This window comes from Ceratotherium simum, chromosome 5 (assembly GCF_057802395.1).
Source record: "Ceratotherium simum simum isolate JZ-2026a chromosome 5, ASM5780239v1, whole genome shotgun sequence".
Lineage (NCBI taxonomy): Eukaryota > Metazoa > Chordata > Mammalia > Perissodactyla > Rhinocerotidae > Ceratotherium > Ceratotherium simum.
The window spans coordinates 1,309,781-1,322,076 of NC_141904.1; the positions used below are offsets into that span (position 1 = coordinate 1,309,781).

At 37.2% G+C, this 12,296-nt stretch overlaps 1 protein-coding gene across 3 annotated transcripts in view; it reads left to right on the forward strand.

Annotated features, from left to right (window-relative positions):
* Positions 1-12,296, forward strand: part of DHX36 (DEAH-box helicase 36) — a 43,526-nt gene that overhangs the window by 12,546 nt on the left and 18,684 nt on the right. For all 3 annotated transcript variants that reach the window (XM_087430365.1, XM_014796610.2, XM_087430366.1), the window contains 8 exons: positions 1,289-1,368; positions 2,105-2,179; positions 2,321-2,487; positions 3,185-3,266; positions 7,258-7,398; positions 7,689-7,791; positions 8,172-8,259; positions 11,551-11,606. In XM_087430365.1, the coding sequence (XP_087286491.1) occupies positions 1,289-1,368; positions 2,105-2,179; positions 2,321-2,487; positions 3,185-3,266; positions 7,258-7,398; positions 7,689-7,791; positions 8,172-8,259; positions 11,551-11,606 (792 nt within the window). The remainder of the gene's footprint in view (positions 1-1,288; positions 1,369-2,104; positions 2,180-2,320; positions 2,488-3,184; positions 3,267-7,257; positions 7,399-7,688; positions 7,792-8,171; positions 8,260-11,550; positions 11,607-12,296) is intronic.

Below are 12,296 nucleotides of genomic sequence, written 5' to 3' on the forward strand. Positions count from 1 at the left end.
AGGTTTATCATGTAACAGTTATAAGTACATGTTTATTACAAATAACATTTTTTGTTTAGTTAGATGACCCTGTTAAATGTATGAGTTATATATTCTTTAAAGGTGTTTGGGGTTTCTTATAACATTCAATGTGTATAGTAAATTTATTTCAATGTTATATAATTCTGTATAAATTCAGATTGTGAGGATTTCTGGTTGTGTTTGGTTTTATGATAGTGTTATTTATGATATCTCTAAATCATTTAATACAGAATATGTGGTCAAGAACTTCATTACCAATTATGGCAATCTTTTGGAGGAAATACAATATACATTTTAAACTATGGTTTCTAAGAAATATTGTGAAAAAAAGTAGAGCAACAGTCTTTATGGGGGACCATAGTCCTGGAATTGCGTAAGGTTACAGAATGCTGAAAAATAACCACTTTTGTCATAATGCAATTATGTAGCTAGACCTAAGTAAGTTAAAAATGTAATCTTAGTATTTTCACTAATATATGGCAGTTACCATATATATTGATGGTAGCAAGAAATGCTAACTAGGTTATTGTTTGTTTTTCTAAGATCTTTTGGTATTTGTATGGGCTGTTTAATGAGTAGTAAAGAGTGAAATAATGGTCTAAGTCAGTATATATGGGATATACTGATGGGAAAATTTTACTTCTGAAGTATTCTTAAAATTTAATCATGTGATTTTCTATTTCTAACCTTGTAAATTGACTGTTCTGTCACAAGATGACTGTTGGTTATTTTAGTTACACGAATCAGTTTTGGATTATAATAACATTTCATCTATCCAGAGCTTATCTTTGGCAGCCATAACTTTCAGAACACAACCAAGAACTGGGAGTTAAGCAACACCCATCTCTACCAAAAAGAAAAGTGAGAAAAAAGTATCGATATATATTTACCCTCAAATTACACACAAGTTTTATAAGTTTAGACCATGATTTCCAACTCTTTTAGAAAAGACAAAAAAAAAAGGTAGACATTAATGAGAGGATGCTATGTAGAAAGGCACTTTGAAAATAGTGATGAGAGAGAATTTGACCGTGGAGGACATTATAAGAGGAAATGAAAAGTAAAGATAAGAAATAAGGAGTCTGTAGCTCTTAAGGCACACACAGTTTTAGATACCTCACATTTTAATACATGTCTCTGTTTCTTTAACTCATGTGAAAATCTGATGAACAATTTTCTAGCAATCTCAGATTTTCATGGACGTTCAGAATATTTGTCCTGAAGGAAACTGCATTTTCTTCATAACTGTGTTTTATTTTAATTAAAGGTTGCAGAGAGAGTGGCTGCAGAAAGGGCAGAGTCTTGTGGCAATGGTAATAGTACCGGATACCAGATTCGTCTCCAGAGGTAAAGAGTGTTCACTTCTTGTTTACAGGTAGATTTTAGTAAAACTTTGAAACTGGAGGTTCACAAGAAAGATAGTCCCCATTTTTATGCTGACAATTACTATTAAAGTTAACATTTAAAGTAACTGCAGTGTAGGAGGCTTGCAACCCACAAACTCAGTTTTTTAACCCAAATTCAGATTTGGATTGCCTTTTTAAAATCTACTTTTACATTATGGAATAATTAAAAAGTAACTTTTTTCCTGGACGTACATTAGGAGACCATCACTCCCCCTGAAAGGAGTTGGTGTCCTATGCCTTTTGCCCCCACCACCCACCCCATGACTGACTTTATTGGTGTCTGTAACCCCCTATCCCACTGCACTGTATTTCTTTAGTCTTTCTCTGGAGCTTCAGATTCCAATTACTTTTTTAAACGAACTGACTTTCCAGTCACTGAACAGAAGTTTAGGCCCCTAAGTATTCGGTCATTTTCCAGATGTTAATGGTGATGCCTTTAAAAAGAAATCATTAACATTGTATCATGACAACAAAAATAGTGTATAATGAACTTGAATGTAATATTTCGCATTACCCTATCATGGTAGGCATTCCTATAACTGAAAAATTGAGAAGATTCTCATTAAAATAGAAAGCATTTTAACTTTTGTGTTAGTACTTAGTAATAATTACACAAGTAATTTTAAACTTGTGGTGGTATTAGTAAAGAATTGTTAATTCGTGTCTTTTATCCACAGTCGGTTGCCAAGGAAACAGGGTTCTATCTTATACTGTACAACAGGAATCATCCTTCAGTGGCTCCAGTCAGACTCGTGAGTATGTTTCAGTTCAGGACATTTAGTTAAATATGATCAAAATATGTAATTATTAAATGGGATTTTACTAATTATTAAGGCAAAATGATTCAGTGTTTAAATTTGTGTTGAGTTACGTACTTTACACCTCTGCTTTAGGCATCTGTCCAGCGTTAGTCATATTGTGCTTGATGAAATCCATGAGAGAAATCTACAGTCAGACGTTTTAATGACTGTTATTAAAGAGCTTCTCAGTTTTCGACCTGATCTCAAAGTAATATTGATGAGTGCAACATTGAATGCTGAGAAATTTTCAGAATATTTTGGTGAGTAAAATTTATTATAACTTTATAAAGTGATCACAAAGCCACTGAATTTAGAGTTAATTTTTTAAAATACAAGTAATACAGTGCTAGGTTCAGAGTAGTCATATGTTTAGCAGTGCATTTTATTTTAATACTCCCCTACCCTCCAGTCTCACAGATTAGAGAATTGGGCCTGGTTTTCAATGGTGGCGTCTTCTCTGTTCTCATAGGAAAGATGTGTAGGTTTTTGGTGCTACCACCAGATAATGAAGGTGGCATCAATGAAGTCCAACCACAGATTTGAATAATTTTATAAACGTTTTTTGTGATTCTTCACTGGATTTTTATGTAGCAGTAATACTGGCAGTCACTTAGGGAACACCTTCGGTGTGCCAGGTAGTACATCTGGAACTTTGTCTTCGTCGGTCCTTGTAATAGCTTGTGAGGTAGATGCTGTCACTCCTGTTTTACTGTTGAGAACACAGCCTCCGAGCAGTTACGTAGCTTACCCAAGGTTACACAGTTAAGCAGAGAGCTGAGAGGACGTGAAACTAAATTTGACCAGCTGTAAAGGACATTCTTCTAAAATTATGCCTCATTGTCTCTTCTGCTTATAATTGTGGTGGGAAGGAGGCGGAAGGGGTGGGAGTTAGGATGGAGAACAGCAATGTTTAATCACTGTTCTTAGATTCAGCCCATGTTTTGTCTGCCATAATAGGTAACTGTCCAATGATACACATACCTGGTTTTACTTTTCCGGTTGTGGAGTATCTTTTGGAAGATATAATTGAAAAAATAAGGTAAGTAAATATTAGGAAATAAAAGAAATTAAAAATTACTAATGTCACCTGCCTCCTGTCAAACTTAACTAGTCTCAGAAACTCACTGTTAACCATTTCCTTCTAATACATTATTTTTCCTTAATTCAGGGATTCCCAAACTTGATTGACATATTTAAAATCACCCGGAGCCTTTTAAAATTCAGATGCCACATTCATTTCTCTATCCCTTAATTACATTACAGTGTCTGGGGTGGTAGCCAGGCATCGATTTTTTATTTTTTATTTTTGTGAGGAAGATCAGCCCTGTGGTAACATCTGCCAATCCTCCTCTTTTTGCTGAGGAAGACTGGCTCTGGGCTAACATCCGTGCCCATCTTCCTCTACTTTATATGGGACGCCGCCACAGCATGGCTTGACAAGCGGTGCATCGGTGCACGCCCGGGGTTCCGAACCCGGGCCCCCAGCATCAAAGTGTGCGCACTTAACTGCTACACCACGGGGCCGGCCCCCAGGCATCGGTATTTTCTAAAGATCCCTGGGCAGTAAAGTTTGGGAACCTCTGTCTGCAGTGCTTGAACCTCTCTTCTGGTTCTCCTACCTGGTTTTCGTTCTCCTTTGCTGGCTTCCATTGCCCACCCTTTCAGTATGATTTTCCCCTGGGGTTCTCAGTTAGCCTTTTCTCAGTCTTTACGGTTTCTCTGTGCAATCCTATTTCCATGACCACAGTTCTGTGTTTTCACAGCTCTCAGAACTGTAGCTTCAGAACTGAAGCTCTTGCGGAACTCTGAGCTTCTTATGTAATTCTGTACTAGCAGCATTCCAGTACTCACGTTTTTCAAACCTAAATCATTATCGTATATTCGATCCCCACCATGCTTCCACCAGAAAGGTAAAACAAAACAACGTGTCTTGCTCAGTATGCCTATAGGTTACTGATATCCTTCTTCCAGTTGTCTAGGCTGTAAATCAAAAGAGCTAGTGTTTATCATCAGTTAGTACCAGGATGTGTTCACTGCCTCACGTGCTCGATAACCAAGTGAGTCTACCTCATTCCTTACTTTCCCCCAGCGCAAGCCCTGAGAGCTTTCTCCTTGAGCTTGCCTTCCTGTTTTTGTTTCTTCTAGGTAAGGTGCTTGTGCTCTCCCCTGTGCTAGTATAATAGTTCCTCTTTTGGCACTGTGGCCTTAGTCTCACAACTGCAGCCATATATTTTCCTAAAAAATCTGGTTATTTGAGCTTTCTGCCCCCTGAGATTTCTCTTTAAAAATTTGTTTGAGAACCTTTATTGGTTTCTCGTGGCCCATAGCAGGGCACCTCAGCAGGTGTGCCCGTTATGGGTCCCCTCAACACTCTGGCCATTAGCTACTAGCAGCCCTCTACAAAGGGCTGCACAAAACGACATTTGTGCTCCTGGATGAGGAAAGGGCTGGGGCCAGGTTCCATTGCCTTAGCTGGTCATCCTAAGGCTCCTTACAGTCTGCCCCATCTTCTTTTTCTAGCCTCATCCATCCATGGCCGGCCCATGCTAAAGGCGCCATTCTCCACACACCAGCCCTCGCCCTTTCATTCATGACTTTGTGCTTTGTTACGTGCTGTTTCCTCCTTTTAGACTTATATTTACCACCTTCTCCATCTTTTCATTTATAAACTATTGATTATATAAGAACAAATCTCAGCATCGTTGTCCATTGAGCCTTCTCTGATACCTCTCACAGAGTGAGTTCCTTTCTCATCTGGACTCCCGTGGCACTTTTATCATATCTGTTACAACACTTACCTTATTGCCATGGAATGTCTTTGTAGTTGCCTCTTGTGCTAGATTATACGTTTTCTGAGGTCAAGGGTTTTGTGGTGTTCATCTTTGTGACTAGTGCATACATAGCACAGTGCCTGGCCTATAGTAAACATCTGAATAAATGTGTGGACAGATGTGGAAACACTTGAGATTTTTCAGGACTCCACACCTGTGGAGTGAAACGAGAAACGAGAAAGCAGGAAGTGACAGTGGGAAAGCGAGAACAGAGACCCTACAGCATATATTACATGGAGAAAAGTCAGCTGAATTTTGAGTGGACATTTATCTAACATATTTATTAAACTTTGTGCCTTGCACTGAGTGCTAGGGTCTGAGCATAAAATCAGGAAAGATTTGGCAAACACCCTCAGAGTTGATATCTAGACAGGGAGACATAGGAGGTATGACTGACCTGCTGTGGGAAAGGAGAGTGTATTGGGAACGTGACGATATAGCAGGGATAGGCTGGGCAAATCAGGAGAGCAGTGAAATCAGAGTAGGAAAAGAGGGACGTGTGTGTTAGAGAGGGTGGGACATGCTAAAAGATATGGTATGTCGGTCTTCCATGCTCTGGTTTTTGCATCAATGCCCATAAATTTGTGTGCCCTCCCTCCTGATTCAACTTTCTACCATGTGTCCCACCTCCTACTGTAGCACATTTACCAGTGTTTTCTAAGAGAATAATAGGCAACAGCTTGAAAATAATGAAAAGAAGATCAATAATCTAAATTTATGTAAAGATAAATTGCTTTCTTAAGCTCCCTGGAAGGCAGGGAATGTACAAGGAACTGTGGCTGAGGGGTCTCTTGAAGCAAAAGGGTGGTATCTCTGTACTTGTCATCCCATAGCCAGCCTTTAGAGGGGAGTTGAAGGAAAGTGGTCCTTGGATAGAAGTTTCCAGCAGAAGCCCCCGCTGTCCCCTCCCCGGAAGAAGAGCTGCACTACGGAAAGGAGGAGGGAACCAAGTAGCATGTGAGGATGAGGAGGGTGGTGGTTGGGCCCTTGGGGTGGGGGGTTGAAGGTACCTCTGTTTTGGAATTGCTGGGAAGGGAGCCAACTGTGGGTCCATCCTGCTGACTAGGATTCGTCTCTGTCTCAGGTTGCCCTCCCTCGAGGTGGTGCCTCTATATGTATCGAAGACTTAGGGGAATCCTGGGTCACAGGTACTGCATAGGGAAGGGGATTCCCACTCTGGTGTCTGCTATGTGTCAGGCACAGTGCTTCACTCTATCACACTTTTTTTGTTATTTTCATGCCAGTACTGTTAGAAGAGTATTCATCTCTCACACAAGGAAACTAAAGGCCAGAGGTTTTACTTTGTCCAGGTTCATACAGCTAGTCACTGGCAGAGCAAGGACATCAGGCTCTTTCTGTCTGGCACACAAAGGCCATGCTCTAAACCCTGCATTCCATCTAGATGTTGTTTCTTAGGTGAACTCTGAGGGGCTTTGGGGTTAAAGTTCAATTTTCTTTGTCTCTCTCTACCCCATGCCTCTCAGAGCCCACTTGTGGTAGATGGCATTCTTGGGCAGATGTCCCTCTGTTTTTAGCAGTTGCTGCAGCATGGTGGAGTCATGGTATAGCACTGGACTGGCATGTGAGAGATCTGAATGCTGATTCTGGCTCTGCCATTAGCTGTGTCTATGGGACTGAGCAGAATTAAATAGTTCCCAGTGTGGGTCTGCAGATCTATAGATACACTATCTGAATCTTCTGGAGAACTGATCAAAATTCCTGGATTAGCAGACCCCAGCCAGACCTGCTGATCTCAAGGTCCAGGAGTTAGGAATTTATATTTTACAAACTCTCCAGGGGACTTCCATGTGTACTCAGGTTTGGAAACCTCCTGTATTCAAAATCTGAGTTATTTACTATACAATCATTAACTACTGTTTTGGACTTACATTAATGTTAACTTTTGTTTTAGAGCAAACTTAAAATTGAAGGTGAAAGTTACTGTAGTACTTATTTTTTAATTTTGATTGCTAAAGATATAGAAGTATAGAGTAGATAGAGGTAGATAGAGAGGAATGATTTTTATCTAAAATGTCAGATTTTATGTGTTAACGAATATTTGCAAATAAATTGATATTTAACTAGCATTCACTAGAAAGTATAGTATATGTTAAAATCCTAAATATAAAAGTCATAGATATTAGCTAAAACTAAAGCGTTTCAAAAAAGTGAAGCTATCGAAGAATGTTTTTGTTTTAGATATGTTCCAGAACAAAAAGAACACAGATCCCAGTTTAAGAGGGGTTTCATGCAAGGGCATGTAAATAGACAAGAAAAAGAAGAGAAAGAAGCAATCTATAAAGAACGCTGGCCAGATTATATAAGGGAACTGCGAAAACGGTAAGTTTATTTTGTTTGAAAGTGAGAACACAGTGGCTTAATGACTAAAACAAAAAGCAAGGATTGTCTTATTGAATTTGTACAGATTTAAGGAGAGCATTACAGGTCTCATAACCCAGCTAAATACTGTGCTCATTTGACTTGTAAACACTCAATATCCCAGTAATTCTCTCCTGTCTGTTGATGATGTTCTCCTCTTTGCAGATTGAGTTAATTTTAAGATTTTATAGCAAGTTAAACCTCAGGAAACTTTATCCAGTATTTCATGACTTTGTATTTAACTTTGATAGGTATTCTGCAAATACTGTAAGTGTTATGGAAATGATGGATGATGATAAAGTTGATCTGAATTTGATTGCTGCCCTTATTCGATACATTGTTTTGAAAGAAGAGGTTAGTTTTGTTTTGTTTTGTTCAAGTGACTTAATTTTAATTTTATTTTCGTATCAAGGTCATGAAAAAAGAAAAAATTTTCTTAAATGCTTTTTAAAAATAGCCTATGAAAGAAATTGCTTTTGACACCAGAAGTAAGAATCTCAAAATACCAAAAGATTTAGACATTTGACCTATTTGAAGAAAAGACTAAACAAATGAAATATCTGGATTATAAATCCCATTTTTAAGAAGAGTGCTTGTATTCTTTGGTTGTAATCAGTTAACTGAAAGTATCCTGAGCTAGTGTAATTTTAATGAAGACTTACATGTGCACAGGATTTTAGTCTTAGTGTATTTTGTCACGTGATTCTTTGTAACGGTGTTTCCCCTCCTTGCAGGATGGTGCAATATTGGTCTTTCTACCAGGCTGGGACAATATCAGCACTTTACATGATCTTTTGATGTCTCAAGTGATGTTTAAATCAGGTATCATAGAAACGTATTTTATTGCAATTCCAAGAGTGGAACTTGAATTATATGTAGCCTGGTCTTTTCTTTCATTTGGAGAAGTCTTGCTTCTAAGGCTTCTTCAGTGTAAGAACTTGGTGGTCTTAGCCCAGGTTGGGTTTTTCCACAGGTTGGATCTTTTTTTTCCCTAAAGTTCTAGAGTCGCAGATGAAGATGGTGGGTATGTAGTGAAGTTCTTTATTTAGTGTTATGGTGAGAATATTTTTCCTCTCTTCCTAAATTTGCGTAATAAAACTGAGCCCTTTAAAGGTAAGATGTTGGCCTTTGAGGTTTTGTGTTTTTTCACCCACTGCTGCATTTAGTTGGGCAGAAAAGAAGTTTGAATTGGTTCCTCACCTCTGACTGTACAGCAGAGTTGTCCATGGCACTTCTTTAAAATTCAGATACCCAGACCCCGTCCTCACCCCCAGTCTAAGAATGTGACCTGAACATCTGAAGTTTAAAAAATTTCTCAGGTGATTCTGATTCTTTAACAGCATATTTTGAGAGATATAACCTCTTATATCTTAGAAAAATGCATGGGTACATTTTTCTCCTATAAAATTCAGTTAAAGCATTTTCAGGAGTCATTATTGACTTCAAATCAATAAAATACAGAGCAAATTCTATTTAGTATTTTATAGTTCTGAATATAATTTCTAACCTTACTCTCTTCAAGTGCTTTTGACACATTTTATTTTTACAAAACACTAAAAAATATTTTGATCTAATTATATCGGCCAGAATAGTAAAGGTGTATTTTTTCATTGTTAAATCCCATTATGATAATGCCTCAAAGCATTCTCTATAATGAAAATTATTTACTGTTTTCTAGCTTGAAAAATATTTTTGTCTGATTACCGTGACTTCTCTAAAATGGAATACTGCTTTCTCTTTTCTTTGTCAGTGAGAACCTTTCTCTGTAGAAAAAGTATAGTCATGATTAAACTATACAATTAAATTATTTTTTTAAACAACTGGAATTTTTTTTTGGCCGAACCTTCCGACTTTGGCCTCTCTTTTTCTCATCATAAATACTACTGTATTATCTGCTTTTAGTTTTAAAAAAATGTAAGGGTGTGTATATATTTACCAAGAAAAATACAGGGAAGATATCTACCAAAATGTGGTATTGGTATTATCATGTCTGGAGGATTGAGGAAAGGGTGTGGTACTATAGATTATTATAATTGACTTCATTGTCTTTCTCGTTTAAATAAATTATGCTCAAATATAGAGGTATTGATTTGTACTTTTACCACAAGCTCAATTCCTTTTAAGGAAAACCTTTCAAAAATTTAACAAGAATGTTTTTTCTCAAATTATATTTTAAGAATTTAGCCTTAATAATCAGTTTTATTGTGCTAACCATTATAGAAATGGGGAAATTTGGCCTCTGTTCTGACTGAAGAGCAAATCTCAAAACTCAGCTTATCGAATGCTTATCAACCTTATTTCTTTCTTCTCATAAGAATGTTAAATATGTTCCCATTGACTACTTTGTGAAATATTAGCAGTATAAACTATTTTTTTCCCAGTTATGAACAAAATTGTTTTTACTTTCGTTATCCTTGGCTGCTAATTTTTTAAACTTTTTGTAATGAAACATTTTCAGCTTACAGAAAACTAGACAGTCTTATAATGGACACGATATACCAATGACTTTAATGCAACAATTATTTTTGTGGTCTAATTTTTTCCTTTTTAAAGTCAATTGTAGCTATCACATGTTATCTCTAAATATTTAAGCATACATCTCTAAAAATACAGTTTTCTGTGCAACCACAATGCCATTAGCATACCTAATCTTTAACATCATCTGATAATCCAGTCCATAATCAAATTTTCCCATTTTTCCCCAGAAGTGTCTTTCACAGCTAGCTTGTTCAAACTCTAGAAAAAGTCAAACCAGATAAACCTTTTACTCTAGTTCTAAAACGTCACTCCCGTCCTCCCCCTACTTTCCCCATGGTAATGGCTTGTGGAAAAGACTAGGTCTAACTTTCTGGATTTGTGTGAATCTTTATGGTATCATTTCATTTGATCCTCCTGTATTTCCTGTAAACTGGAAGTTCTATCTGAAGGCTTGATTCAGTTCAAGTATTTTTGGCTGAAATATTAATTGAGTTGATGTATTTCATATTATATCACAGAGACAAGTAATTCAGAGCATTCCTTTTTAGCAATACCAATTGCTTGACAGCTTTTCATTACTTTTTAAGTTCAGAAGGGATGGAGAGTGGGGAGCATCATCTCTTTTCAATAACAACAGTTCTTTACTGGGGAAATACAGATACCTTGAGTCATTTGGACACTGTTGCTAGAGATTTAAGTCAGGTTGCATTTTTTGTAACTAGCTAAACATGAAATTTACCCTTCCTTCCTTAACAGTTGCCCTCCTTCCCATCAATGTACTGCACCAAACTTGCTCTCTATTGGCTAATAACCATGAATGGGCTAGAGCTATTTCATTTTGAAACTTAAAGTGTATGGGTATAATTTCTTATGTTTCTAGCAAAATTATGTTTAAAAATGTGAGGGGCTGGTCCCATCGCCGAATGGTTCAAGTTCCACGCGTTCCACTTTGGTGGCCTGGGTTCAAGGGTTCAGATCCTGGGCGAGGACCTGCTCCACTCGTCAGCCATGCCGTGGAGACGTCTCACATACATAGTGGAGGAGGGTTCCCACAGATGTTAGCTCAGGGCTAATCTTCCTCTGGCAACGGATGTTGGGCCAATCTTCCTTACCTCCCCCGCCCCCCCCCCAAAAAAAAAGTGGGTCACTTTTGGAATGTAATACATTTAACCAGTGCTATTTCATTATTTTTTTAGGATGTGGAAATTTAATAAGTAATTTGCTTTAGAAGTTCAGATATTCTTTTTATGATTAAAATAGTGAGGATCACTCAAAGTCTATAAACTATATTCATATTAAGCAAAATTCTGTGGTCTTCAGTTACATGATGGGAATGGAGTTGATGTTTTTCTAGTATAATTTGAAAAGATTGCTTCTAACTTTTAAGCGTTCTTTAAGAATTTGGGGAATATACTTATCAATATGAAATAAATGAACAGAGTAAAATGTTGACAAGAACTTGTTGGAGCACTCAGAAAACAAGAATATAAAAAGAATAAAGTTGGTCTGATTATATGTGGGAATATATATTAAGAATTATGTGACTTAGCATCTGAATTTATTTTTCCATATATGTCTGATGGAGCTTTTCTGCAACTGTTTATCTTAAAGTTTAATTTTCTTTCTAATTTCCAGACAAGTTTCTTATTATACCTTTGCATTCACTGATGCCTACAGTTAACCAGACACAGGTAAGTGGTTAAGTTGATCCACTCTGTCTTTCAAACTGAGGCCGGCTGTAAGGACTGCTTATTGTTTGTTTTATTTTTTAAGGGACATTTTCAAAGAGTAATCCATATAAGAAGTACTTCTTTGAGAGCCTTTGCAAATGAGTCTTCAGGGGATGATTGCACAAAAACTTGAATAAGAGAGGGTAATCCACACATCAAATTAGTTTTGTCAACATTAGGAAAAAATTGAAAGATTGGTTTCACCAATAACTTGTTTGAGTTTCCTGAATAAAAGAAAAAGGTGTGTGAGTAACAATAAAAATGACTCAACCTAGGAATTAATTATCTATGACATACTACAGCTTAATATTTGAGATTTTGACTTAACAGAATTAGGGTATTTGCAGGTATGGGATTTCCTCTTTTATCAATAATGTGTTATAGTTTTGAATGTTTTGGCTCTCTCTGATTCAGGGATTTCTCTAGTTAGAATGAACACTGCATGAGATCTCAAAAGGCGAGATAAGTTTCTGGACTGCAGTGTTTGCAGGCCCTGGTAGAGTGAGTTGGATCAGAAAGAAATCTACCTCTCTTCGCTTCTCGTTTTTCCACTCTTTTTGTAAGAAAATATCAAGACATTTTTTATTGAGACCCTTTTAATGTCCTTTTTGCTGATGCCTTAGTCCTGAGTGAGGCTCAGCCAGCTGAGTT